This window comes from Anomaloglossus baeobatrachus, chromosome 7 (genome assembly GCF_048569485.1).
Source record: "Anomaloglossus baeobatrachus isolate aAnoBae1 chromosome 7, aAnoBae1.hap1, whole genome shotgun sequence".
Classification (NCBI taxonomy): domain Eukaryota; kingdom Metazoa; phylum Chordata; class Amphibia; order Anura; family Aromobatidae; genus Anomaloglossus; species Anomaloglossus baeobatrachus.
Genome location: NC_134359.1, coordinates 259,592,711 through 259,617,784, shown reverse-complemented (window position 1 = coordinate 259,617,784; position 25,074 = coordinate 259,592,711). Strand labels below are relative to the sequence as shown.

The 25,074-nt window shown below is 42.5% G+C and overlaps 1 protein-coding gene across 1 annotated transcript; it reads right to left on the bottom strand.

Moving 5' to 3' along the window:
- Nucleotides 1-288: 288 nt before the first annotated feature.
- LOC142245402 (cytochrome P450 2W1-like) lies at nucleotides 289-23,880 on the bottom strand. Its single transcript, XM_075318074.1, has 9 exons — nucleotides 23,694-23,880; nucleotides 13,189-13,351; nucleotides 12,964-13,113; nucleotides 12,489-12,646; nucleotides 8,294-8,467; nucleotides 6,666-6,813; nucleotides 6,379-6,563; nucleotides 5,467-5,608; nucleotides 289-5,293 (listed from the first exon to the last, which is right to left on the bottom strand). The coding sequence occupies exons 1-9, from the start codon at nucleotides 23,871-23,873 to the stop codon at nucleotides 5,106-5,108; spliced, it is 1,488 nt and encodes a 495-aa protein (XP_075174189.1). The 5' UTR covers nucleotides 23,874-23,880; the 3' UTR covers nucleotides 289-5,105.
- Between the last annotated feature and the right edge of the window lie 1,194 nt (nucleotides 23,881-25,074).

Sequence of the window (25,074 nt, the reverse complement as noted above, 5' to 3'; positions counted from 1 at the left end):
TAGAAAGCCCACTGACAACAATTCCATTCTACACGCTAGTTCTTGTCATCCATCGCATGTCATACATAATGTCCCCACAGGTGAATTAACTAGAATTCGTAGAAATTGTAGTGATAATATAAATTTCATTAATGAAAAAACTATAGTTTTCAATAGACTCCATAATCGGGGATACCCGAAGGGGACATTGGATAAAGCAGAGAAATATGTAGATAAAATAGATAGAAAAAGATTTATTAATTAATAGTAAAAGTAAAGATATAAAAAAATGGAATGCACATACATTTTCTCCAGTTATCTTTACTACTAAATTCAGTCCGCAATACAAGGATATAGTACAAATAATAAAAAAATATATTCCACTGCTTAAATCAAGATGCTATATTAGCCAAAACACTGAAAAATAATATTATAAAATTTGTTCCTAAACGGGCCACAACAATGGGAAAATATTTTTTGCCCCAGTCACTACAGGGATAATGCTAACTCAGATAATACCTGGCTTTCAAAAAAACATTATTTTAAGTGTGGTCACCATCCATGCAAAGTGTGTCAATATGTTGAGAAAGGTGACTCCGTTGTTTCTTTTTCCACTGGCACCCGCTCTATCACATTAATAAATATATGAATTGCAATAGTGAAGGGGTGATATACCTGATCAATTGCAAGATATGTCATAAACAATATGTTGGTTGCACAGTGGGACCACTCAAGAGCCGCATAAGACGCCATATGTCTGATATGAGTAAGGCAAATTTGTGCGGTTCTTCAGCGGTAACCAAACATTTTGTGACATGTCATGGAAGTAATCTAAAGGGATTAAAGGCCCCGTTACACCCAACAACATCGCTAACGAGATGTCGTTGGGGTCACAGATTTTGTGACGCACATCCAACCTCGTCAGCGACGTCGTTGCGTGTGAAACTTATGAACGACCGCTAGTGATCAAAAATACTCACCTTATCGTTGACCGTTGACACGTCGTTCTAATCCCAAATATCGTTGCTGGTGCAGGACGCAGGTTGTTCGTCGTTCCTGAGGCAGCACACATCGCTACGTGTGACACCCCAGGAGCGACGAACAACACCTTATCTGCGTCCTCCGACAACGAGGTAGGAGTGTCTTTCATGCGGCTGCTCTCCGCCCCTCCATTTCTATTGTTCAGCTGCCGTGGGACATCGCTGTGACGCCGCATGAACCTCCCCCTTAGAAAAGAGGCTGTTCGCCTGCCACAGCAACGTCGCTAGACAGGTAAGTCCGTGTGACGGGGACTAACTATGTTGTGCGCCATGGGCAGCGATTTGCCCGTGACGCACAACCGACGGGGCGGGTGCTTTCGATGTCACTGCGTGTAAAGCCCCCTTAAGGCAAATTTGTGCGGTTCTTCAGCGGTAACAAAACATTTTGTGACATGCTATGGAAGTAATCTAAAGAGATTTAGTTTCAGTTCTATAGAAAAAGTGAATAAAATGGATAGAGGTGGAGATTTCCAGCAGAAAGTTTTTAAACGTGAATGCTTTTGGATGTTTAAAATAAACACCAGAATTCTACAAGGGCTTAACATACGCCAGGATATGATTATCCAATACAATTAATAATAGATATATATTCATGCCATTATGTTTTTAATAATTTTTTTTCATAGTTTTATTCATCTTGGTTAGATGGTGTTTTTTCATTCCCTGAACGCAGGTGCACATGACAGGTGCAGAGTAATTAATTGATTGTGATCGAGACCTTATGCGAGAGGGGAGTGTTTGTATGTTATATAGAGGTATTGTGTCATTTGTAAGATATCCATAAATAAGAATCTACGACACTGCGTTATGTCGAAAAACGCGTTGGATGAATTTGTATCTCTGTGGATGCCGTCTATCCATTTTTTAATATGAAAATAAATAGGATATTTTAATCTACTTTTGCCTGTGATCCGCTGGATTTTGCTGCTTCACATTACTACAAGGGGACAATATGAGCATATTACTACAAGGGGACAGTATGGGCACATTACTACAGGGGACAATATGGGCAAATCACTACAAGGGGACAGTATGGGCACATTACTACAGGGGACAATATAGGCACATTACTACAAGGGAACAATATGGGCACATTACTACAAGGGGACAGTATGGGCACATTACTACAGGGGACAATATGGGCACATTACTACACAGGACAATATGGGCACATTACTACAGGGGACAATATGGGCACATTACTACAGGGGACAATATGGGCACATTACTACACGGGACAATATGGGCACATTACTACACGGGACAATATGGGCACATCACTACAAGGGGACAGTATGGGTACATTACTACAGGGGACAATATGGGCACATAACTACAAGGGGACAATATGGGCACATTACTACAGGATGAGGACATTACTAAAAGATGAGCACCAGGATGGAAATATATGTACGAAATGTTGGCCAAAATTACTATCTGGTGGTAATTGTAAAATTATGTTGCTTACAAGAAGGCGTAATAAAAAAAATCAAAATAAAGATTTTTTTTTCCATAAAAAAGTATTTTTAATATATAAACTGAAATAAAAAGTACACATTTATTATAATAAACAGGCAAAAAATATTAAGAAAATGTGATCCAAAAGTGTATAGAAAAAATGATGTGATCACTAAAAATGTCACTGGGTTCAGCAAAGCATGCGGCCCCTCAAATATTTTTTTTTCTATATGCAGCCCTTATACTCAGCCAAATTTGAGACCCCTGATTGTTCAACCTTCCTCCAATCATTATACATTATTTCACTAAATCATCTATAACCAACAATGTTGTGTGTACTGAGGAAATCATCCAGCCCTGATATAAAAGCTGTTATAGTATCTGCCATTACTATTTCTTGTGGTAGGGCATTCCACAGTCTGACTGCTCTAACTGTAAAGAACCTTTTCCTATTTAGCTGCCGGAATCGCTTTTCTTCCACTCGCAGTGAGTGCCCCCTGGACCTTAGTATTGTCTTTGGAAGGAATAAGTCATGTGCCAGTCCTTTATATTGACCACACGTATTTATACATATAAATGTGATCTCCTCTGAGACATCTTTTTTCTAAGCTAAACAAATCTAGCTTTTCCAACCTCTCATCATATGGGAGGCTTCCATTCCCTGAAGTAATCTAGTTACCTTCCCTTGAACTAACTCTAACTTCTGTATGTCTTTTTTAAAATGCTGAGCCCAAAACTGGATCCCATATTCCAGATGTGGCCTTACAAGTGATTTATAGAGGGGTAACAATACGTTGGGATCACGGGATCTAATCTCTCTTTTTATACACCCTAAAATCTTGTTTGCTTTAGCAGCTGCTGCCTGACATTGAGTGCTGCTGCTCAGCTTATTTGTAATAAGAATACCCAAGTCCTTCTCCTGTTCCATTTAAAGTATATGCAGCTCTAGGATTACTCCATCCTAAGTGCATTACTTTACATTTATCAACATTAAATCTAATTTGCCAAGTAAGATATCTTATCCAGATAGTTTTGTAATATTGTACTATAAAAGTCCGTTTTTAATATCCTACATAGTTTGGTGTCATTAGCAAAGACTGACACTTTACTGTCAATCCCATCCACAGTTAATGACTCTGTATTTTCTACATTTTGATGCCAAACATTGCAACTTTCAGTTCTCCTCCAGACAATTCTGTTAACTGCCATGGCTCTGCCCTCAATATTACAAACCTATAAGAGGCAAAGTCACTGCCTTATGCAAAATCAATCTCAAAAACACATCTCCTGCTCTTGTAAACATTTACTTAGCCCCTTGGGGGGGTTAATAATTAGCAATGATTATATCTAAAGATTTTGCTACATTCTTCACTAATCCTACCTTTTTCAAAACATTCTGCAAATTGCGGGTCAGGATTGTGATATTAAACCTGTCATTATTTATTTTCTGAAACCATGACTGTCTTTTAGCTTTTTATAAGTGTCTACATGGATGTTAGAAGCATGTCTACATTATGACTTATTGTAAAATGTGTGAATTGTGATCAGATTTTTTTTTCTGTCTGCCTACTTTTACTTCTTGTATAGGCTTATTTGCAAGTCTTAACTCCCTTCTTGATCATTATGTATCTTTACACTTACCAACTTATGTTGTTGGGTAATAACTTCCATAATTAAATGAGTGGTCACTTTCTCATGCGACGTCAACATCATCATCCCTACCTGTTATTATTGTGAAGGCCTAGGCTATGAATCGTTTGTCCAGTATAATAATATTATAATATAATAAGATAATCTGTCCTCTGAATGCTTATGTATTGCCTCTCCACATGTACTTCATTGAAATATTAACGGAATGTATAAACCAAAACAAACTATGTTTTAGGGCTAAATAGAACAGATAGTTTGAAAACCAGTTAAACTTGTGATTAAGTAACATTCTTGAGTAGACTCTCGTCCATTCCCAGACACACCTGAATAACTTACTATGGAATGTTGCTGTACAGGAAAGACTGTCAAAAAAGCTGTATAAAATGTTATGCTCTTGAATACACTGGCAGAAGAACACAACTGTGCTTCTCCCAAATAGAGATACCTCTATGAGTGGTCAATTTTCTGATTCATATACATCTGCGAAGTTATGATTTGAAATCCTCCTCCGAGACCCTGAGAGACCTGGAGGTCTCCCCCAACATTATGTTTCCATAGACTTGACATTTGACAAGAAGACAATTTAAACTTTGGAGCTATCTTATGGAAATATAGCACAAAGTATATACAAATATATATTCCTAATATTGTAATGCAGTTAAAGAGCATTTTGAAATTCATAAACAAATGGGTTAAAATATATATTACATTTTGCACTTTGTAAATAACACAGGTGCACTAACTTTTTGCATACTCGTATTATAAGAGATGTTCTCTCACTTGACAAGACCTATATTTTCATAACTTGCTTTAGCAGAATCAGAAAGATGGAGCTTATTTTGTTAAACGCAATTATTGGAAAAGTGCCCAGCGGAGGAGCATAGAAGTGCATTGTAACCTTCATGCCTTCAACCAAATCGAGCAGGCATCCCAAAGGCCCAAATACCAAGAGCAAATTTTGGAAATGTTAGAAACTGTCTACTGCCTGGGAGTTGCACAAAGTTTGTAACTCTTGGGCCTCATGGTGAAGACCACTTCTGGAGCAATGTCCAAGTCATCCGCTATAATTCCCGGAGGAGGTGTGAATGTGAACTTCTGCAGCAATCCAGTGATGAAAAGAAATAGCTCCATTCTGGCAAGGCTTTCTCCAGCGCACGCTCTGCGCCCTGTGTATACAGAAAAATAGTCAGTATACAGAGTGTGTAAGTCACTACTTCATCTTCAAGGAATTTGGAGCTTTGATTATAAAAAAACGTTTTCTGACTCATAAAGATATATTTGGAAATTACTTAAGCACAACTTTAGTGGTAACGATAGTAGGTTACTACAATCTACTCACCTTTGGAGAAAGGATAAAATGCATCTTTCTTTGAAAACTTTCCATCAGCATCCAAGAAATGATTGGGGTTAAACTGTTTGGGAGTCTCATATTGGGTTTCATCATAGTGAACAGATGTGAAGAGTGGAATCACTGTGGTTCCCTAATATATAGACAGACAGATATGTTACATGTGCTTTACACTTCTCCCAAATATAATAATCGCTAGTGGGTTTTCGGCTATTCTCACTTTGCTAATTGTATTTAAAAGGGGTTGTCAGGGATTTCTTTATATTTTGTGTTTAGACCTAGGCTTTAGAATGCTGACAGTTTGTAATATACTAATTTTCAACATTCTGCACTATTGCCTAGATGCCAAACTTTGGTATGTGACCGTCCTTCATTCTGATTCTGGAGGAGCTGGTCACATCCCGACTAGTCTTTTCCTGTCTGGAGTCTAGTTGTAATGTCATAGTCTCCAGCAGACCCTCCTCCCTCCATATTGCTTCTTCTGTGCAAATGCTGGAAGCGATTCCTTATAACAGTGGCAGACATACAGTGCCCCTATAAAGGTGGTGGACATACATTGCCCCTCATAACAATTGCAGACATACAATCAGAGTTGGACTGGCTATCGGGAAAACTGACAGTAATACCAGTCCTGGCCTCGGTTACCTGCATTGAACTCCGAAGCTCTCACCTGAGCTCCAGAGTTCAGCCCGGCCTGTCCGCAGCTGTCATGAACTGAACTGCAATTGTTGGGGAATCAGTCGTCGCTCGCAGTTCAGTCCTGCAAACCCGTTGTTCAGTCCAGGCTGCACTCCGGAGCTCAGGTAAGAGCTCCAGAGTTCAATGCAGGTAACCGCAGCCAGGACTGGTATTACTGTTGGTTTCCTCGGTAGCTAGTCCAACTCTGATTGGGAAAAGAATTACCTTTGGTATAAAATAATTTCGGAAATGAACATCAGTAGCCGTGGTATGTGGAAAGTACTGGAAAATGTTAACAAATCGTTGAATTTCATGGACTAAGGCCAAGCAGTATGGAAGGACTGTCTGGTCATCCCATCTAGGAGGACGATCCATCCCAATCACATTGTCAATTTCTTCTTGAGCTTTTTCTAGAAAACATAAGATGTTACATTCTTTTCATCCACTGACTGTACTGAGCTTGATGCTAAGCCATGACGTTCCTTAGTAGCACAATATCTATTACAACTTACTTTGTAGATGAGGATATTTCATCATGAGCAGAATAGCCCACTGTATCGTAGTGGACGTGGTCTCTGTGCCACCAAGCATAAGATCAAATGCAGAAGCCAACAGGTTCTTTTCCGTGAAGAGTTTCTCTTTTTCATCTTCTACAATTTCCTAAAAGATACAAAAACATGAACAGTGATACTACACCATAACATAAATCTACAGGGGATAATGGACAGTGGTTCTGTTATAGAATTATTCCTATCTTTAGATAATGCAACCCATCTATAGGATAGGTGATAACTTGGTAATCGGTGGGGGGTCCAATTGCTGAGGCCCTCACTGATCCCAAGAGACCCACATGAATGAGATGATGGCTGAGAATGCACATCACCGCTCGATTCATTGGTTATGGTACTACATAATGGCAGACACCATGGTGATGATTCCACATTTAGAAGTTGTCTATTGCAGGTATTATATCTTTACCAAGCACAAATATTTTCCGAAAAATGTATTTGTAAAAATTGCAGATAATTCAACAAAAAACAAGTATCTCGATTCATCAAATTGTTTTTACCAGAATTCTAGGGTAAAACTTGAAATATCACAACATTTTTAAACAACTTTTAGTTGCTCAAAAAAAGTTACAACTTTTTGCAATATTATAAGACCGGGGCCACACGAGGGACTACTGCAATCCTCGCATGACACTCGGCTCACGCTGGCAGCACAGTGGGAGCCGAGTGTCATTCGAGTGTCACTGCGACTGAGGTCCGATCATGTGATCGGACCACAGCTGCGGGGAGCGGGCCGGCACTGAGGAGGTGCGGGCCGGCTCTGAGGAGGGGAGGACCAGCGTTGCGGAGGGGAGAGATTTGTCTCCCTCTCTCCTCCGTAGCCGGCTATTGCCATTCTCGTCCTGCACTCGCAATACACCGGTGTACTGTGAGTGCAGTGCGATTTTTCTCTCGCCCCATAGACTTGAATGGGTGCGAGAGAAACAAGGATCACATTACACTCACAGCCTGCTGCGACTGTTTTCTTGGTCCGATTAGGGCTGAGGAAATAATCGCTCATGGGTGCTGTCGCATTGGCTAATATTGGTCCGAGTGGAATGCAATATTTTATCGTATTCCACTCGCTCCGATTTTCATGCCGTGTGTCCTAGGCCTAAGATGTGCACAGCTCTAAAAATTCCAAACTGTACTATTATAAATTTGAGATTTTTGGCAAAAAATTGCAATTTCTTGAGCCGCCCCGCCACATCACGGCAAATCTCTTTGGGGCAGTCCTACTCTAAAATATTTTTATTTGAAATGTGTCATATGGCCTCGCATATGAAAAAGTAGAACTGTTTATAACAGCACTTACCTGGTGCTTTTCAATCCCGTACCCATTTTTTTTTGCCAAAAATCTCAAATTTATAATAGTACAGTTTGGAATTTTTAGTGCAGTGCACATCTTATAATACATGCCATTTTGAAATTAGCTGGCTTTCTTGTTTTTCTTTGTTGTACAATTTATCATATGTTTACTCTTCGTCCAAAACACTATATATTAATCATCTAGCTCATCCCGCTCTATGCCATGATGTCGTTAGATTGGACTGCAATTTTATGCTGACGGGTTCCCTTTAAAGCTCTTTTACCCTTTCATCTTTCTGCACGAAGGCTTCGGCGAAGGTCCTGAAAGAATCTTCAGATTTCACTTCTTTTGCTTCCTTAAAGAGATCCTTCAGAATTACATTTAGTTGATCAATCCTGTTCAAAACAAGTTGAGGCTCTTTGAAGAAATATCTCAGCTTTGGGAAGACGTTGTATATCTGGAATAAGAAAACATCCATTGACGTCAGCTATATGGCTACATATCATGAAGCTACTAATATTACAGTGTACGTGGCTACATTACAGATACAGATATGTAATAAAAGGCTGTAGGGACTTGAATGGGTCGTCTCACAAAGTACATTTTAATCAACACATCTTGGAATAATAATAAGATCCACAGTTGGATATGTGAAAAATATTGTGGTACTGAGATAATCTAAAGGGCACGTTACACGCTACGATATATTTAACGATATGTGGTCGGGGTCACGTTGTAAGTGACGCACATCCGGCATCGTTTGATATATCGTATCGTGTGACAGCTATGTGCGACGGTGAACGAGCAGAAATACTCACCTTCTCGTTCATCGTTGACACGTCGTTCATTTTCTAAATCTTGTTCAATTCCTGGATGCAGGTTGTTCGTCGTGGGCGCCATACACACTGAGGCACCACACATCGCTCCGTGTGACACCCCGGGGACGACGAACATCTCCTTACCTGCGTCCCGCCGGCAATGCGAAAGGAAGGAGGTGGGTGGGATGTTACATCCCGCTCATCTCCGCCCCTCTGCTTCTATTGGGCGGCCGCTGTGTGACGTTGCTGTGACGCCGAACTTCCCTCCCCCTCCAGGAAGTGGATGTTCGCCGCCCACAGCGAGGTCGCTTAAAAGGTAAGTACGTGTGACGGGGGATTCCGTCTTTGTGCGACACGGGCAACAAATAGCCCGTGCCACACAAACGATGGGGGCGGGTGCGATCGCACGAGAAATTGTTATTTGTAAAGCAGGCTTTACAGTAGTGTTCAAAATAATCGCAGTGTGGTTAAATGAGTGTGGTCAATCATTCTGTGAGGAAACAGTTGTGAATCAGGTGGCCCTTATGTAAGGGTGAAGCCAGCACATGTTGTACATGCATTTCTCCTTGAAAGCCTGAGAAATATGGCTCATTCGAAACTTTGTTCAGAAGAACAACGTACTTTGATTAAAAAGTTGATTGGACAGGCTAAAACTTATAAAGCAGTCCAGACAATGATCAGCTGTTCAGCTAAAATGATCTCCAATGCTTTAAAATGGAAAGATGTGGAAGAAACCGGAAGACAACCATTTGAATGGATCGAAGAATAGCCAGAATGGCAAAGGCTCAGCCAATGATCAGCTCCAGGATGATCAAAGACGTCTCAAGTCACCTGTAAGGACCGTGGCAGTTAGAAGACACTTGTGTGAAGCTAATCTATTAGCAAGAAGTTCCCGCGAAGTCCTACTGTTAGAAAAAAGACATGTACTGAAGGGGATACAATTTGCCAAAAAACATATCAAATGGCCAAAAGAGAAATGGAGAAACATTTTGTGGACTGATGAAAGCAAAATTGTTCTTCTTTGGTCCAAGGGCTGCAGACAGTTCGTCAGATGACCCCCAAACTCTGAATTCAAGTCACAATACACTCTTGAAAGACCGTGAAGTATGGTGGTGGAAGCATCATGTTATAGGCATGTTTCTCTTACTATGGTGCTGGGCCTATTTACCCCATACAAGGGATCATGGACCAATTTGCATATATCAAAATACTTGAAGAGGTCATGTTGCTTTACGCTGAAGAGGACATGCCCTTGACATGGGTGTTTCAACAAGATAATGACCCTTAAAACACCAGTAAACAATCAAAATCTTGATTCCAGTCCAACAAAATTGAGGTTATGGAGTGGCTATCCCAATTCCCGGACCTTAATCCGATAGAACACTTGTGGGGTGACATCAAACATGCCATTTCTGAGGCAAAGCCAAAAATTGGGACGAAGTCATAGCATCTTGGGCTGGAATAAGAGTTGACAGGTGCCAGAAGTTGGTTAACTCTATGCAACATAAATGTGAAGCATTTCTAGAAAACTGTGGTTATACATTAAATATTAGGTTAGTGTCATGATCCAGGTTGGTATTTCCCAGCTCCAGCCTGGCCATGTCAGGGGTTAATTTTTCCCTGCCTTGTTCTGGTTTCAGGGATGCTATATCTGGGTGCTGCACCTCTGATTCAGCGCCAGTGATAGTCTATATCTCATAGTGTATGTAGCTGGCTCTGTTGAGGTACCCGACCTGTCCAGCCATGCACTTTCTCCCGTCTAACCTCTGTCTTTCTCTCCCCCCCGGCTCTGTCACATTTTTCATACCTTTGCATATAGTTTGGACTTCCCAGTACTTGAATTACGCTCCAGTGCCTGACTTGGCTCTGTCTCTCCCTTTGGTTTTTTCTATTACTGTTTGACTCCTGACCCCTTTGCTTGCTTCTGACTCTGAGTTATTTCAACCCTCGTGCATTGTTTTGACTTCCTGTTGCTGACTCAGCTCTCTGACTACTCTGCTGCCACCTTGTGGTGACTCTGCTGTAATACTCCGGGCCACGTCTTAGTGCAGCGTGACAGTTAGTGATTCACAGCAATGCTAAATCCTAAATAAAAAGAGGACAGATTTTGAGTATATAATGACAAATGCAGACACTGCTATTTTTTGAACAGCTTAATGTTCATTATTTGATATTTTCTGTAAAGTAGTTACAAATACGATAAGTTATTATACAGATGACATAGCAGAGGTTGGCAGCTGCTGCTTTCCGTGAGATAAAACATTTGCCTGCCTGTTTTATTACAGGTGTGAGTGTTTCTTCTGCGTCTTCAGTTCTCTGACTTCATCATAAAAAAAGTCAATGAAATGTGCTTAGTGGCAGCCAGGTCTCCTATCTCACTAATTTGATTTATGATACTCTGAGAGAGCTTGAGACACCACAGAAACACTCACTCCTGTGATAAAACAGGCAGGGAAATGTTTTATCTCACGGAAAGGAGCAGCTGCAAACCACTGCTATGTCATCCGATTAATCACTTTTTGTTCCTCCTCTGGCAATGAATTTGAGTATGTGCCGACCATGATGCTACATTGTCAATCTATTACACAGTATACTCCTGTGATAAAACAGGCAGAGAAATGTTTTAACTCTCAAAAAGCAGCAACTGCAGCCACTGTTATGTCATCTATATAACCACTTGCTCTTTCTCTCCTGCAAAGGAGATATGGTATGTGTCCAGACCATGGTTCTGCATGGTCAGACACAGCCATTACGCAGTGCATAGCATGGATAGCAGGTGCACATTTATAACATTAGCTCAGCACACAAACATTTTTTTAAGACATCCAATTGTGGAACTTATCTTTTATTCTAAGTTCTAATAATTAAAATATACTTTGTTCATGGGACAACCCTTTTAAAGTACCACTCCAGCATTTTTTTTATTGTACCGCTGGATTAGTGCTTTAAATGTAAGTCACCTTCCAGCGACTTCACCTATTTCCAGCGTCACTCTGGTCGGTCTCAGAAAATGTGTAACATGCCGGCAGCTCCAGTCTTTGAGCGCACCGGAGGCCACAAATCAATACAAGTCTATGAGAGCATCGTTCTGGCTCTCATAGAGTTACTTTGAGCTCTTTCTTGTGACGTAATTTTTGACTTCCGGCCAGTCAGGAGTTATGGGCACAAGATGGCGCCGGTGCGGTGTTGGTAAGAGGTGAAGACGCCGGCAGGTGAGTATATGACCAGGGGCAGGGGGCTGAAATTTAATTCGCCACTCCAGCACTAGAATAAAAAAACCCTGGAGTGGTGCTGTAAGTCATTGGCTTGTGCAACTTAACCAACCCAGAAAAAAATCACCACCCCCAAAAATGTATACCTCAAGTTTAATATAAGCACCCAATTCCTCCCAAATCCACCAGCGCTACTTTCACCCCCCATCCCACTCAGTGGTTTAATTCAGTGGCATGAAGAGTGATGTAATTATATGAGAAGCCTATGTGCTTAGCTTTCAGAATAAGTCCATCCTCTGACTGTATACTACATATTTGAATTTATATATCCATATGTCTTTCCAATTTCTATGATCTTTCCCCATATCAGACCTGAGTTCTATATTTGCCTTTATCTGGTGTAGAATTTATTTACTAATCACTTTTCAATGATACTGATATATTTTACCTTTGCAGGCGGAGTACCAGTATTGATAACCAGCTCATCCATGATGCTTATAAACGTCTGAAATGTTGGGTGGTCATAGTCAAAACGTCTCCCAAATAAGATCCCAAAAGTTATGTTAGGGGCGGCAAGATAAAGTATTTTCTTATCCAAAGGTTTACCTAGAATATACCGTGTGAAATAACATTACCATACAAAAATATCAACTACAGTCCCAAAATTCAGAGTAAAACCCCCCCTACCCCACAAAATTTATGGATCGTTATAAGCACTGCCCGTTATTCTGTTTAGACCATTGTCGTTGTCCAACAAATTCCTGACTATGGGCCAGGAGACCATTATAACTGCAGTGCTATCTACAGACAACACTTATAGTCAAGGATCGTTGGCATATGCCAACAAAACTCAAGGATTTGTTGATCACCACTGAGAACATGGCCTCAAGGCTTCGACACCATAGTGTCCTGACACCACTCACCATTATAAGACTGAATTTCTGTACTGAGAAATTGTAACTCATCGATAATTCTGCCTTCAACGGTTTTCTTCCCCATCCCAAGATCTCTTAGTATGGAAAGCATAAATCTTCGAGTTATTTTCCATATATCTCCATTGGAGAAGAGGACTCCTAGAAGAGAAGAAAGTATAGCATATACAGTCGGGATCTCGGAGATGGGAATACCACTTTAATATTTTGACTTACCGTGATTCATCTGAAAGTTATCAGCAATAGGAATTACAGCACGATTTCCAAAATCGTAGTTGGCTTTGACCAGAGCTTCTTTATTGGCTTCGTACCCAACCAGAACCACGGCTTTTGAACTGCCTATATGGAAGGTGAAGAATGGACCGTATTTCTTCGCCAGCTGGAAAACAAGAATGATTTTTTAATCTATATTATTACAGGAGTCATTGAAAGGCAACTAATTACACCCAAAGAAAAGCTGCAAATGAGCACATTTTACTCCATACTACAAATGTTCCGGTGTGGATGCCCCTGAACCCTACATCTATCATATTCCTCTGTTGGGCCAAAAGGTTACCCCCGTTCTCCCCTGTATCCCTTAAAGAGTACACTCAAGATTCACAGCTATATAAAAGTGTCAGCAGCCAAAATACAAAAACCGTTAAAAGGAAGATGTCGTAAACAAAAAAAAATCAATAACTGAAAAAATGTAAGGTATTAATGTTTTGTTTAAATATTATTATTTATTTTTAATCGAACAAAATATATAAAAAAAAAATATTTTAAAAGTTTGATATTTTCCACTCTTAAACACTAGGGGGAGCAGCTGCTGAACTGCTACTGTAGAACTAGCTCACATTACAACTCCATACTATTAATACTCTATATTGTGAGCCCCAATGGGGACAGTGTTGCCAATGTATGTAAAGCGCTGTGGAATTAATAGCGCTATATAATTGAATAAAATTATTATTTTTATTATTAATGTTCCGGTGTGGATGACCCTGAACCCTACAACTATCATATTCCCTGTTGGGCCAAAGGTTACCCACGTTCTCCCCTGTTTCCCTTAAAGCGTACTCAAGATTCACAGCTGGGTAAAAGTGTCAGCAGCCAAAATACAAAAGCCCTTTAGGCCCGTTTCACACGTCAGTGAAAAACACAGACGTTTTTCACTGGCGTGTAAAACACGCACATGTCCCTGCGTGTGTCGAAAATCACGACACACGTGGGTTGTCTAAGTGCAATCCGGGCTCCATTCTCCGTGGCCCGTGATTGCACTTAGAGATTCACTCACCTGCGCCCGCTCCCGCTGTCCATGGTGCTGATCGCTCCCGCGACGCAACATCCGGCCGGCGGTGACCCCTGCAGGAGCTGCTTCCGGGTCGGCTGTGTCGCGCATAATGAATATGCGCGACAGTAATCAGCCAGCACAGAAGGAACAGGGAGGACGGGCTGCAGAGGACATCGCTGGACGCCGGGTGAGTTGAAATGTTTTTTATTTTAAAAGCACGTTTTTTTCTGGCACGTGTTTCACGGACCACACCACTGCGTGGTCCGTGGAACATCAGTGATGCCAGAAAAAAATGGACATGTCTCCGTGCAGCAAACACGCACACGCGGGTACGCTGCACGGAGACACGTGCAGTGACAAATCACTGACGTGTGAGCAGACCCATTCATTATAATGGGTCTGCGTATGTGAGTGATTCTGGTACGTTTAAAAAAAAGCACAAACGTACCAGAATCACTGACGTGTGAAAGGGGCCTAAAGGGAAGGTGTCGTCCAAAAAAAAAAAAATCAATAACTGAAAAAATGTAATGTATTAATGTTTTAATGAAGAAAAACAAAAAGCCAGCACTAGATGTGTACTTCAGCACTAAACATTCCAAACTGTACTTATTATAAAAATTTTTGAGATTTTTGGCAAAAAATTGCAATTTCTTGAGCTGCTTCGCCATGTCACGGCAAATCTCATTTGAGGCAGTCAGTCCTACACTAAAATATTTTTATAAAATGTGCCATACGGCCTCACATATGAATAGTAGAACTGCTCTTAGCAGCACTCACCTGGTCTATTTCAATCCCGTACCCATGACTGAGTCATGGCTGTGGGCAAGACAGGTCCAAGCAAATGCTGCAAGAAGTAAATAGCCTGTGGACAAGGCCTGATGACAATGTGAACAGTCACCAACCGCCAAAATCTAGACAGATGGAATACATCCCAAATTGGGGTGCATAGCATGGTGGGGGTCAGCCACCGACCAATTCAATGAAGAAAAACAAAAAGCCAGCACTAGATGTGCACTTCAGCACTAAACATTCCAAACTGTACTTATTATAAAAATTTTTGTGATTTTTGGCAAAATCTTCATTGAATTGGTCGGTGGTTGACCTCCATCTTGCTATGCACCCCAATTTGGGATGTATTCCATCTGTCTAGATTTTGGCGGTTGGTGACTGTTCACATTAAGTCATCAGGCCTTGTCCACAGGCTATTTACTTCATGCAGCATTTGCTTGGACCTGTCCCGCCCACAGCCATGACTCAGTCATGGGTACGGGATTGAAATAGACCAGGTGAGTGCTGCTAAGAGCAGTTCTACTATTCATATGTGAGGCCGTATGGCACATTTTATAAAAATATTTTAGTGTAGGACTGCCTCAAATGAGATTTGCCGTGACGTGGCAAGGCAGCTCAAGAAATTGCAATTTTTTGCCAAAAATCTCAAAATTTTTATAATAAGTACAGTTTGGAATTTTAGTGCTGAAGTGCACATTTAGTGCTGGCTTTTTGTTTTTCTTTATTAATGTTTTAATGTCTTGTTGAAATATTATTATTTATTTTTAATTGAGCAAAATATAAAAAAAAATATTTTAAAAGTTTGATATTTTCCACTCTTAAACACTAGGGGGAGCAGCTGCTGAAATGCTACTGTAGACCTAGCTCACATTACAACTCCATACTATTAATGTTCCGGTGTGAATGCCCCAGAACCCTACAACTATCATATTCCCCTGTTGGGCCAAAAGGTTACCCCCGTTCTCCCCTGTTTCCCTTAAAGAATACTCAAGATTCACAGCTGGATAAAAGTGTCAGCAGCCAAAATACAAAAGACCTTAAATTGAAGGTGTTTTCCACAAAAAAAAATCAATAACTGGAAAAAATGTAAGGTATTAATATTTAAACAAGACATTAAAACTTTATTATTTATTTTTAATTAAGCAAAATATAAAAAAAAATTTTAAAAGTTTGATATTTTCCACTCTTAAACACTAGGGGGAGCAACTGCTGAAATCCTACTGTAGAGCTAGCTCACATTAAAACTAAAGTAAAAGTGGGTGTACTCTGCTCTCCTGTGTGTGATATCATACCCCCTCCCAATCTGGGTGTTTTTAAAAGGATAAGGGAGGATGAAGTTTAGGGTCACAGTGCGGAGCCATTTTGTTGGTGACCGCAAAGTGATCCTAATGTCTAAAGTTTCACCAAGGACCACTGGCATAGTGCTCTACTGTATACTGTGCTCTACTGTATACTGTGCCCCACCGTATACTGTGCCCCCATATTCCTGTGCCCTCATATGCTGAGCCCTCATATTCCTAACATTATTTAATCAGGATCTCACTCAGTACCCTATGCTTTCCTTGCATTATACAAGAATTTACTGAACTATATCTCAACTTACTGTATTGTATCCAAACTGCATGTTCATTTACTATGCTACCCTGTTGAATCTCCTAAATAGTGTTGTTCTTTTTAGCCTTTGGACTATATGTAAATGTGTACAATTTTTTTGGGCTATTCTGCATTTTTGCCTATATTTTGCCTCTCTACATTTCCATATGCAGCCTATTATGTGTACTGATTTATTATATATTATTTATTTTTATTTGTGCTTCTTTGACAGTAATGTTCTGATGAAGATTATGCTGCAATAGCCGACACGTCGCATATTTGTGATTGCAAAAAATGAAATCCTTTTTCTAAATCTGCAGAATGAGTGCCGAGTTCGCTTCGTAGACTAAAGGGTACTTTACACGCTGTGATCTCGCTAGCGAGATCGCAAGCGAGCGTACCCGCCCCCGTCGGTTGTGTGACACGGGCAAATCGCTGCACGTGGCGCACAACCTCGCTTAACCCCGTCACACGGACTTACCTACCCAGCGACGTCGCTCTGGCCGGCGATCCGCCTCCTTTCTAAGGGGACGGTTCATGCGGCGTCACAGCGATGTCACACGGCAGGCGTCCAATAGAAGCGGAGGGGCGGAGATGAGTGGGACGTAACATCCCGCCTACCTCCTTCCTTCCGCATTGCCGGTGGAAGCAGGTAAGGAGATGTTCGTCGCTCCTGCGGTGTCACACACAGCGATGTGTGATGCCGCAGGAACGAGGAACAACATCGCTAATAAGCAGAGAACGATTTTTGGTTTCAGGACGACCTCTCCGCGGCAAACGATTTTGTCCGCTTTTGCGATCGTTTAAGGTCGCTCGAACATGTCACACACTGCGATATCGTTAATGACGCCGGATGTGCGTCACAAACACTGTGACCCCGACGATAATTCACTAACCATATATCAGCTTGTAAAGCACCCTTAAGCCATCAATGTTCTAGAGTCCTTCTTTAAAATAAAAAAAGAAATAACCCAACAATATTTTTTTTGATAGTGGCCACTATGGAATATAGTGTTATATAACAAATATTCTTCATAGTCATTTATATTTTTATTAAATAATGTAGGGAATGAGCTCTGGTAGGCGACGGTAGGGACGCAGTAAAGAGGCATACATGAGTTCTCAGTCCAAAAAGGTCAGTGTTTTATTCACACTTGACAACAAAAACACAAATTTACAGTTCCAGACTTGACAATCCATTCAGATGTGGTTTCCCCACAAAGTCTCCTTCAGTAGAGATGAGTCAACCATTGGAGGTTCGGTTCGCTGGAAGCAAAAGAATCGAGCCTCCATGTGTATGGACCTTGCCCAAGAAGATTCAGAAACACTGATTGGCAGTTTAAGTTTCTGTCCACATCTAGACAGCCATTAGCAGGTCACTTCCGGAGGAGGGTGGGCGGCCATTTTCAATTTTTCTGAGGGGTGTTGCACATTTCATGTGATCACACTGTTGTTACCTCCAGTGTGTGCCGTTCAAACACTGCATGCGGCTCACACTGGGCTGATCACCGAGTGTACCTGAGCATAGCGATACTCGTGCGAGTTTTGTTCGCACGTAAAGCATTAGAACTCCGAACCCCAAGCACTGTTTTTTTTGTTGGTGTTCAGTTCGAAAACCAAACCTCAGGTTCTCTCATCTCTATCCCTCATCACAGGCAGACTGCTTCAGTTCTCCAGCCAAACCACCCTCTCACTGAGAAGTTCTGGCTGGATTTTTATGTTGTGCTAATGTAGCGCCCCTGAACCCATCAGTGCACTACTAGGTACTGCATCCTGACAAAGATGCAGGGCCTACCCCCAGGGACCTGGAAGACCAGTGCCGGTACCACCAAAACACATAACATCCCCAGTTCCCACTCCCAATTAAGGGTGACTTACTAGTCCGGGACCCAATGGATGGCCACTCAGAGGTGGAGCCAGTCCAGTCCACTAGACAACTCGGAGGGAGGGGACAGACAGAGACACAGATAGGGAGACAGACAGAGAGTCCGGTAGTGACAGTTGAAGGGGACGGACGTGTCTCCAGAGGGGGTCGTGTAACAGTGACCTAGGTGGCAAAGGAGAGTGGTTGCAAGGGAGGGTACAGCCAGGTACCTCTGGAACCAGAGCACCAACGGGGCACAGGGCCCTAGTTCAGGCGACAACTTCAGGCAACCTGACAAACACCTGCACAGTGAGGGGACATTCACGGACCTCACTGACCCAAGAATCCAGGGGCACCAGCAGTAAAGATACCGGAACAGAACACCTACCCTACAGGGTTCGCACTGCCTGCCGTATGGATGAGAGATTGCCGACAGACAGTAAGGGACGCACAAACGCTCCAAGCTACAGGGTCCCACCAACCAGTGAGAAGTGGCGGGGAAGAAACTACCAGGTCACCACACTGGCACTGGGACAAAAGGAACCAGGGGTCTGAACCAGCCGTCCTCAGTGCTACAGCTCAACACCACCGTGAGTAAAACAGAAGTTGCACTGTATCCCCATCGTGTGGTCTCTATTCTTTCTGCGCCGGATCCCACCATTCACTCTCTGGGGCCTGGCCCTACTTGTGGAGCGCCTACCATCCAGGCTGCCATCACCATCAGCCCCAGTGGTAACAGACTGTGCAGCGGCGGTTCAATCACCATAACCGCAACCAGCAAGTGGCGTCATGATACAAACTCTTTCAATTCCCCTGTATATAACCCCTTTTAAAAAGCGTCTCCAGGGTCACAGAACCGGGCATCGGCCATTACACAACCGTGACACACAGTGGCGTAACTAGAGTTGGATGGGCCCCGGTGCAAAGTTTAGACCTGGGCCCCCCCCTCCACATACACAGACACTCGGGGTACCTGACACTTGGCTCTCACCCACAGCACCCTGAAATCCCTCTATCAGCACCCAGCTTTCCTATGTTCTGATATTTATCCTGTCCTCAGCACCCAGCTTTCCCATGTCAGAGCATGAGAAAGCTGGGTGCTGAGAGATGTATATCAGAACAACATGGGAAAGCTGGGTGCTGAGAGATGTATAGCAGAGCATGGGAAAGTTGGCTGCTGAGGGAAAGAGCCTTTTTCCCTCAGCACAAAACATTTCCATCCCATACTTGTATCTTTGTCCCCCTTGTATAAAGTTCTCAAAATACTATACCAGCCCCCACATAGCCTTCCAAATAATTGTATAAAGGGTCCCACATAACCCTTCATATATTAGAATGCAGATACATAGCCCTCCATATATTATAATGCACCCCCATAATCCTCCATGTATAAAGTAGCCCTTCAATTATAATGCATTTCCCATAGTTTTCCATGTATTAAAATTCACCCCATAGTTCTCCATATATTATACTGCACCACATAGTCCTCCATATATTATACTGCACCACATAGTCCTCCATATATTATAATGCACTTCCATAGTCCTCCATGTTTTATAATGCACTTCCATAGTCCATGTATAAGGTAGCCTCCATAGTCCTCCATATATTATAATGCAGCCCCCATAGTCCTAGATGTATTATAACGCAACCCCATAAAACTTCAGATGGTATTATGCAGCCCCATACTCCTCCATGTATAATTTACCCCTATATTCCATGTATAAGGTGTCCCTTCATTTTGTATTATACAGCCCCCCCCCGACCTCCATTTTAATGCAGCCCTATAGACCTCCAGTTTAATGCAGCCTCATAGACCTCTATGTATATTACACCTCTATATTCAATGTATAAGGTGTCCTTCATGTTTATTATGCAGCCTCCCCAGACCTCCATATATAATAATGCAGCCAACCTCTCAAGGCCTCCATGTATAATATAGCAGCCAGCCTCCCAGGCTTCCATGTATAATATAGCAACCAGCCTCCCCAGGCCTCCATGTATAATATAGCAGCCAGCCTCCCCAGACCTCCATGTATAATAATGCAAGCAGCCTCCCCAGACCTCCATGTATAATAATGCAGCCAGCCTCCCCAGGTCTCCATGTATAATAATGCAGCCAGCCTCCCCAGGCCTCCATGTATAATAATGCAGCCAGCCTCCCCAGACCTCCATGTATAATAATGCAGCCAGCCTCCCCAGGCCTCCATGTATAATAATGCAGCCAGCCTCCCCAGGCCTCCATGTATAATAATGCAGCCAGCCTCCCCAGGCCTCACGTATAATAATGCAGCCAGCCTCCTCAAGCCTCATGTATAATAATGCAGCCAGCCTCCCCAGGCCTCATGTATAATAATGCTGCCAGCCTCCCCAGGCCTCCATCTATAATAATGCTGCCAGCCTCCCCAGGCCTCCATGTACAATATAATGCAGTCTCCCCAGGCCTCCACAGTATAATGCAGCCTCCCCAGGCCTCCATGTACAGTATCATGCAGCCTCCCAGGCCTCCATGTACAGTATCATGCAGCCTCCCAGGCCTCCATGTACAGTATCATGCAGCCTCCCCACCCCAGGCCTCCATGTACAGTATCATGAGCCTCCCCACCCCAGGCCTCCATGTACAGTATCATGCAGCCTCCCCACCCCAGGCCTCCATGTACAGTATCATGCAGCCTCCCCACCCCAGGCCTCCATGTACAGTATCATGCAGCCTCCCCACCCCAGGCCTCCATGTACAGTATCATGCAGCCTCCCCACCCCAGGCCTCCATGTACAGTATCATGCAGCCTCCCCACCCCTCCATGTACAGTATCATGCAGCCTCCCCACTCCAGGCCTCCATGTACAGTATCATGCAGCCTCCCCACTCCAGGCCTCTGACCACCGTGTACTCACTTATATATATAAAAAAAAAAACAAGTACTCACCGCTCTCCTCCTTCCACTGCTGCTCTGTCCTGACGTCTCCTTGTTCCACTGCTGCTGTACTCCCTGCTCTCCTCCTTCCACTGCTGCTCGTCCTCCCCTCTCCTCATTCTCCCGGTGCTGCGGTCGGCGTCCTCCCTCCCTGCGCTCTGTGCACTCAGCACAGCAGTCGCACAGGAGTGACGTCACCGCACAGGCACAGGGGGAGAATGATGATGCAGAGCGGCGCCGGCCGCTCTATGCTTCATTATTACTGTGCGCGGTGACGGGGGAGGGGGGCCCCGGTGCCGCCGCTGACATCGGGCAGGAGGGCCCGGTGTCAGGGGCGGCAGCGGGTCATATAGTGGGCGCGTGCACTGTGACAGATCAGCGCAGCTTCTCTCTCACTGAGAGGAGCTGGCTGCTGATCTGCCGGGTCCCCGCGGGCCCCAAACCGCCCGGGCCCGGTCGCGATGGCGACCGCTGCGACCGCGGTAGTTACGCCCCTGGTGACACAGCATCTTCGTACATATACGGCCCGTGACCAAGTACCCCATAGCCCTAGGTGACACACTAGCCCCTCAGCCCATCAGTTGTTGCCTCAAAACTTAAACTAGCAGAGAAGACCCAGGCCAGGATTAACCTTTTCTCTGCTGCTCACAAGTGCAAAAGACACATGCTTGGAGGGATATAGCTCCCATGTGCCACAAAATGCTTTACTGCTTCACAAAAACCATAAGAAAGGAATTGTTAAAAACTGTTAATTTTCAGGAGTACACTGTTTCCGGATAATCAGGAGGCTGGGGAGCGCTGTGCTCCTGAAGACAGAAAATGAGCACACACCAGATTTTATAAAAACGATCTACAAGAAAATGTCTAAAAAGAGAACTATCATTGTTGTCCATATTGACCAATCACTGCACAACTTTTATTTTTTTAAAGAACAGAATACAAAAAAGAAGTTTTCCTTTTAGTAAGTTTCATAAATCTCCATCGTGTCTTGTTATAATTTAGCCAATAAGAACCGATCTTTATTTGCTTTGCCTCGTCAAAACCCAAATTGCCTCATCTGCTGTCCGGTGGGTCCTAGATGAAAAGTTGAATGCGGAACCAATTTAGATATAACCACCTTAAAGGATGAACGTCGTTTTAATTTTTATTAAATAAAACCATAGTATATGTGAAAAAAAACAACTATGTAATATATCTTATCAGAGAAATTCCTCCAAGATCTTTCATCTCTCAATTTAAAGGGGTATTCCCATCTCCAAGATCCTATCCCAATATGTAGTAGGTGTAATAATAATAATATTAGTAAATACCTTCAATTAGAAATGTAGTATAGTTCTCATTATATAGCCATGTCTCTTACCTCATGTGCAGGGCATTGCAGCTTAGGTATCGATGGTTACCACTCATATAGTGATAGTTAGTTAGTTGCTGATGGAAAATACTGACGTGTGAAAGAGGTCATAGTTAGTTGCTAGTGGTCATTACCATGGAAACCTAAGATCCTGCAATGCCCTGCACATGAGGTAAGAGACATCGCTAATCAGGAGTACTATACTACATTTCTAATTGGAGGTATTTGATATTATTATTACAACTACTATGTATTGGGATAGGATCTTGGAGATGGAGACACCCCTTTAATATTTGAACTTTCCATGATTCATCTGAAAGTTAACTGTCATTATATGAGTGGACATACCCATAGATACCTAAGCCGCAAATGCCCTGCACATGAGGTATAAGACATACCTAACTACATTTATAATTGGAGATATTTGCTAATATTATTATTATTCTTACACCTACTACATATTGGGATAGGATCTTGTAGATTGAAACATCCCTTTAAGGGTAAAATCTGTCTTCAATGAAGACAGATTTTCCCATTTCAGAGATAGGAAATGACATTTGGTGCTTATAATATTCCGTGGAGAATGGAGGAACTTGAGGCCGACACAGACATTCTGCTGCAAGTTCTCCTGAAATTACAGATACACTTTAAGCAGCAACAGTAGACATGAGTATGTTATTTATAAGTGGAGGGTGACCCCATAGCAGCTGCATTGCCCATTACCCTGGTAGATACCACTAAATAAATGCCCCCAATAAAATTGAACCAAACATGGATATTGTTTTGGCTGGATCCCCCGCCATGACTGACTGGAGGACCCTCTGTTCCTCTACTGGGCCAGTTTAATTTTGCTTCCATTCTCCATAAAGTTTTCATACATTGGGACAGAATTAGGAGAGATTTTGAGATTAGTGATCAAATCTAAACTGACTCTTACCTCGATAAAGGTGAGATCTTGTCTTCTTATATCCAGTATGTGCAAGTTGCCAATTATGGGGAGCGGGGTTGGTCCCGGTGGGAATTTATAACTCTTTCTTTTAGAAAAGCTCATCAGGATCTTCACAACCATCATGACGATGGTGAAGAGAAGAAAAAGCGTCACTGCTCCTGAAGCCATGGTGGACCTTCTGGTTCTAGAATAAGGTCTATAGGAAAGTAACCCAGACTTATATAGTGTACCTCCAGAGCTGAACTCCACCCTGTGCAAACAGCATTTCTGGATTGGAAATATTATTTTAATAGATAAAGAGTTGAAACAAGGAGACTGCATTGGTTGGCAAACTTGCAGACACTTAGAAAATAAACAATATTTCTCAACACGAAAACCCGGCCTATATTTGCCAAGGGTCAAACAGTACGATACCAGATTTATTCATTTATTGCATGCGTAGCACTGAATCTTTATAGATAGCGATCAAATGAGGTGAGGAATAAGCACTGTAGGGACTTGTTCAAATACCACGGAAGAAAAATGCAAGTAAAAACATGTCAAAAACATGATAACAGTATAATTGAGATTGCTGAATAAAATAACAATGAACATATAAAAAGAAAAAATATTACATTTATTAAATTTAACCATTTTAAACGTTTGCTTAATGGTAGCACATAAATTAAAGAAGTATACTTCCTTGGGGGAGCAAGCTACCATTGTGTCCATAATATTGCAGCCTTATAAAAACATGACTGGTATGCTTATAAGGTTTTTAAGGCACCATATGAACATTCCTGACTGTCGTGACCTGTGTTCTGGACACATCCTCCAGCTTCCCAATCAGACAGCATCAAAGGCAGGAGCGAGGAGGTAATCCAGCTGTAAGGGTGCTGGAAGGGCAGCACAATGCTGGAGACAACAATCAGACAGCATCAAAGGCAGAGGCGAGGATTACACCAGGACAATTGGGATGAGCTGCATAACGTTTTGGGCTTGTCACATCTAATGGATGCGACAATCCTGGGTGGCTGCAGGCTGCTATTTTTAGGCTGGGGGGGCCCAATAAGCATGGGTCTCCCCAGCCTGAGAATACCAGCTGAAAGGGTAGCATAACGCTGGAGGACAGCAATTAATTTGGCTGTGCCATCAGCAAACTAGGTACAAGAGGGCAAGTCAGAAAGCTCAGTTGTGGGTCTCATGTCATCATTGATCAGCAAACCACTTTTTGAGCGCTCCTCTGCAGCTCCTCTGAGTTCGAATTATTGGACACAGGCACTTTTTAGCAAGGTTATTTTTTGCTAAAATCTGTCTCCTATTGCCTGGAAAAATAATTATATTTCATTGTTAGATTATGACAGCAAACAAATTCCTTCTATAAGAAAAG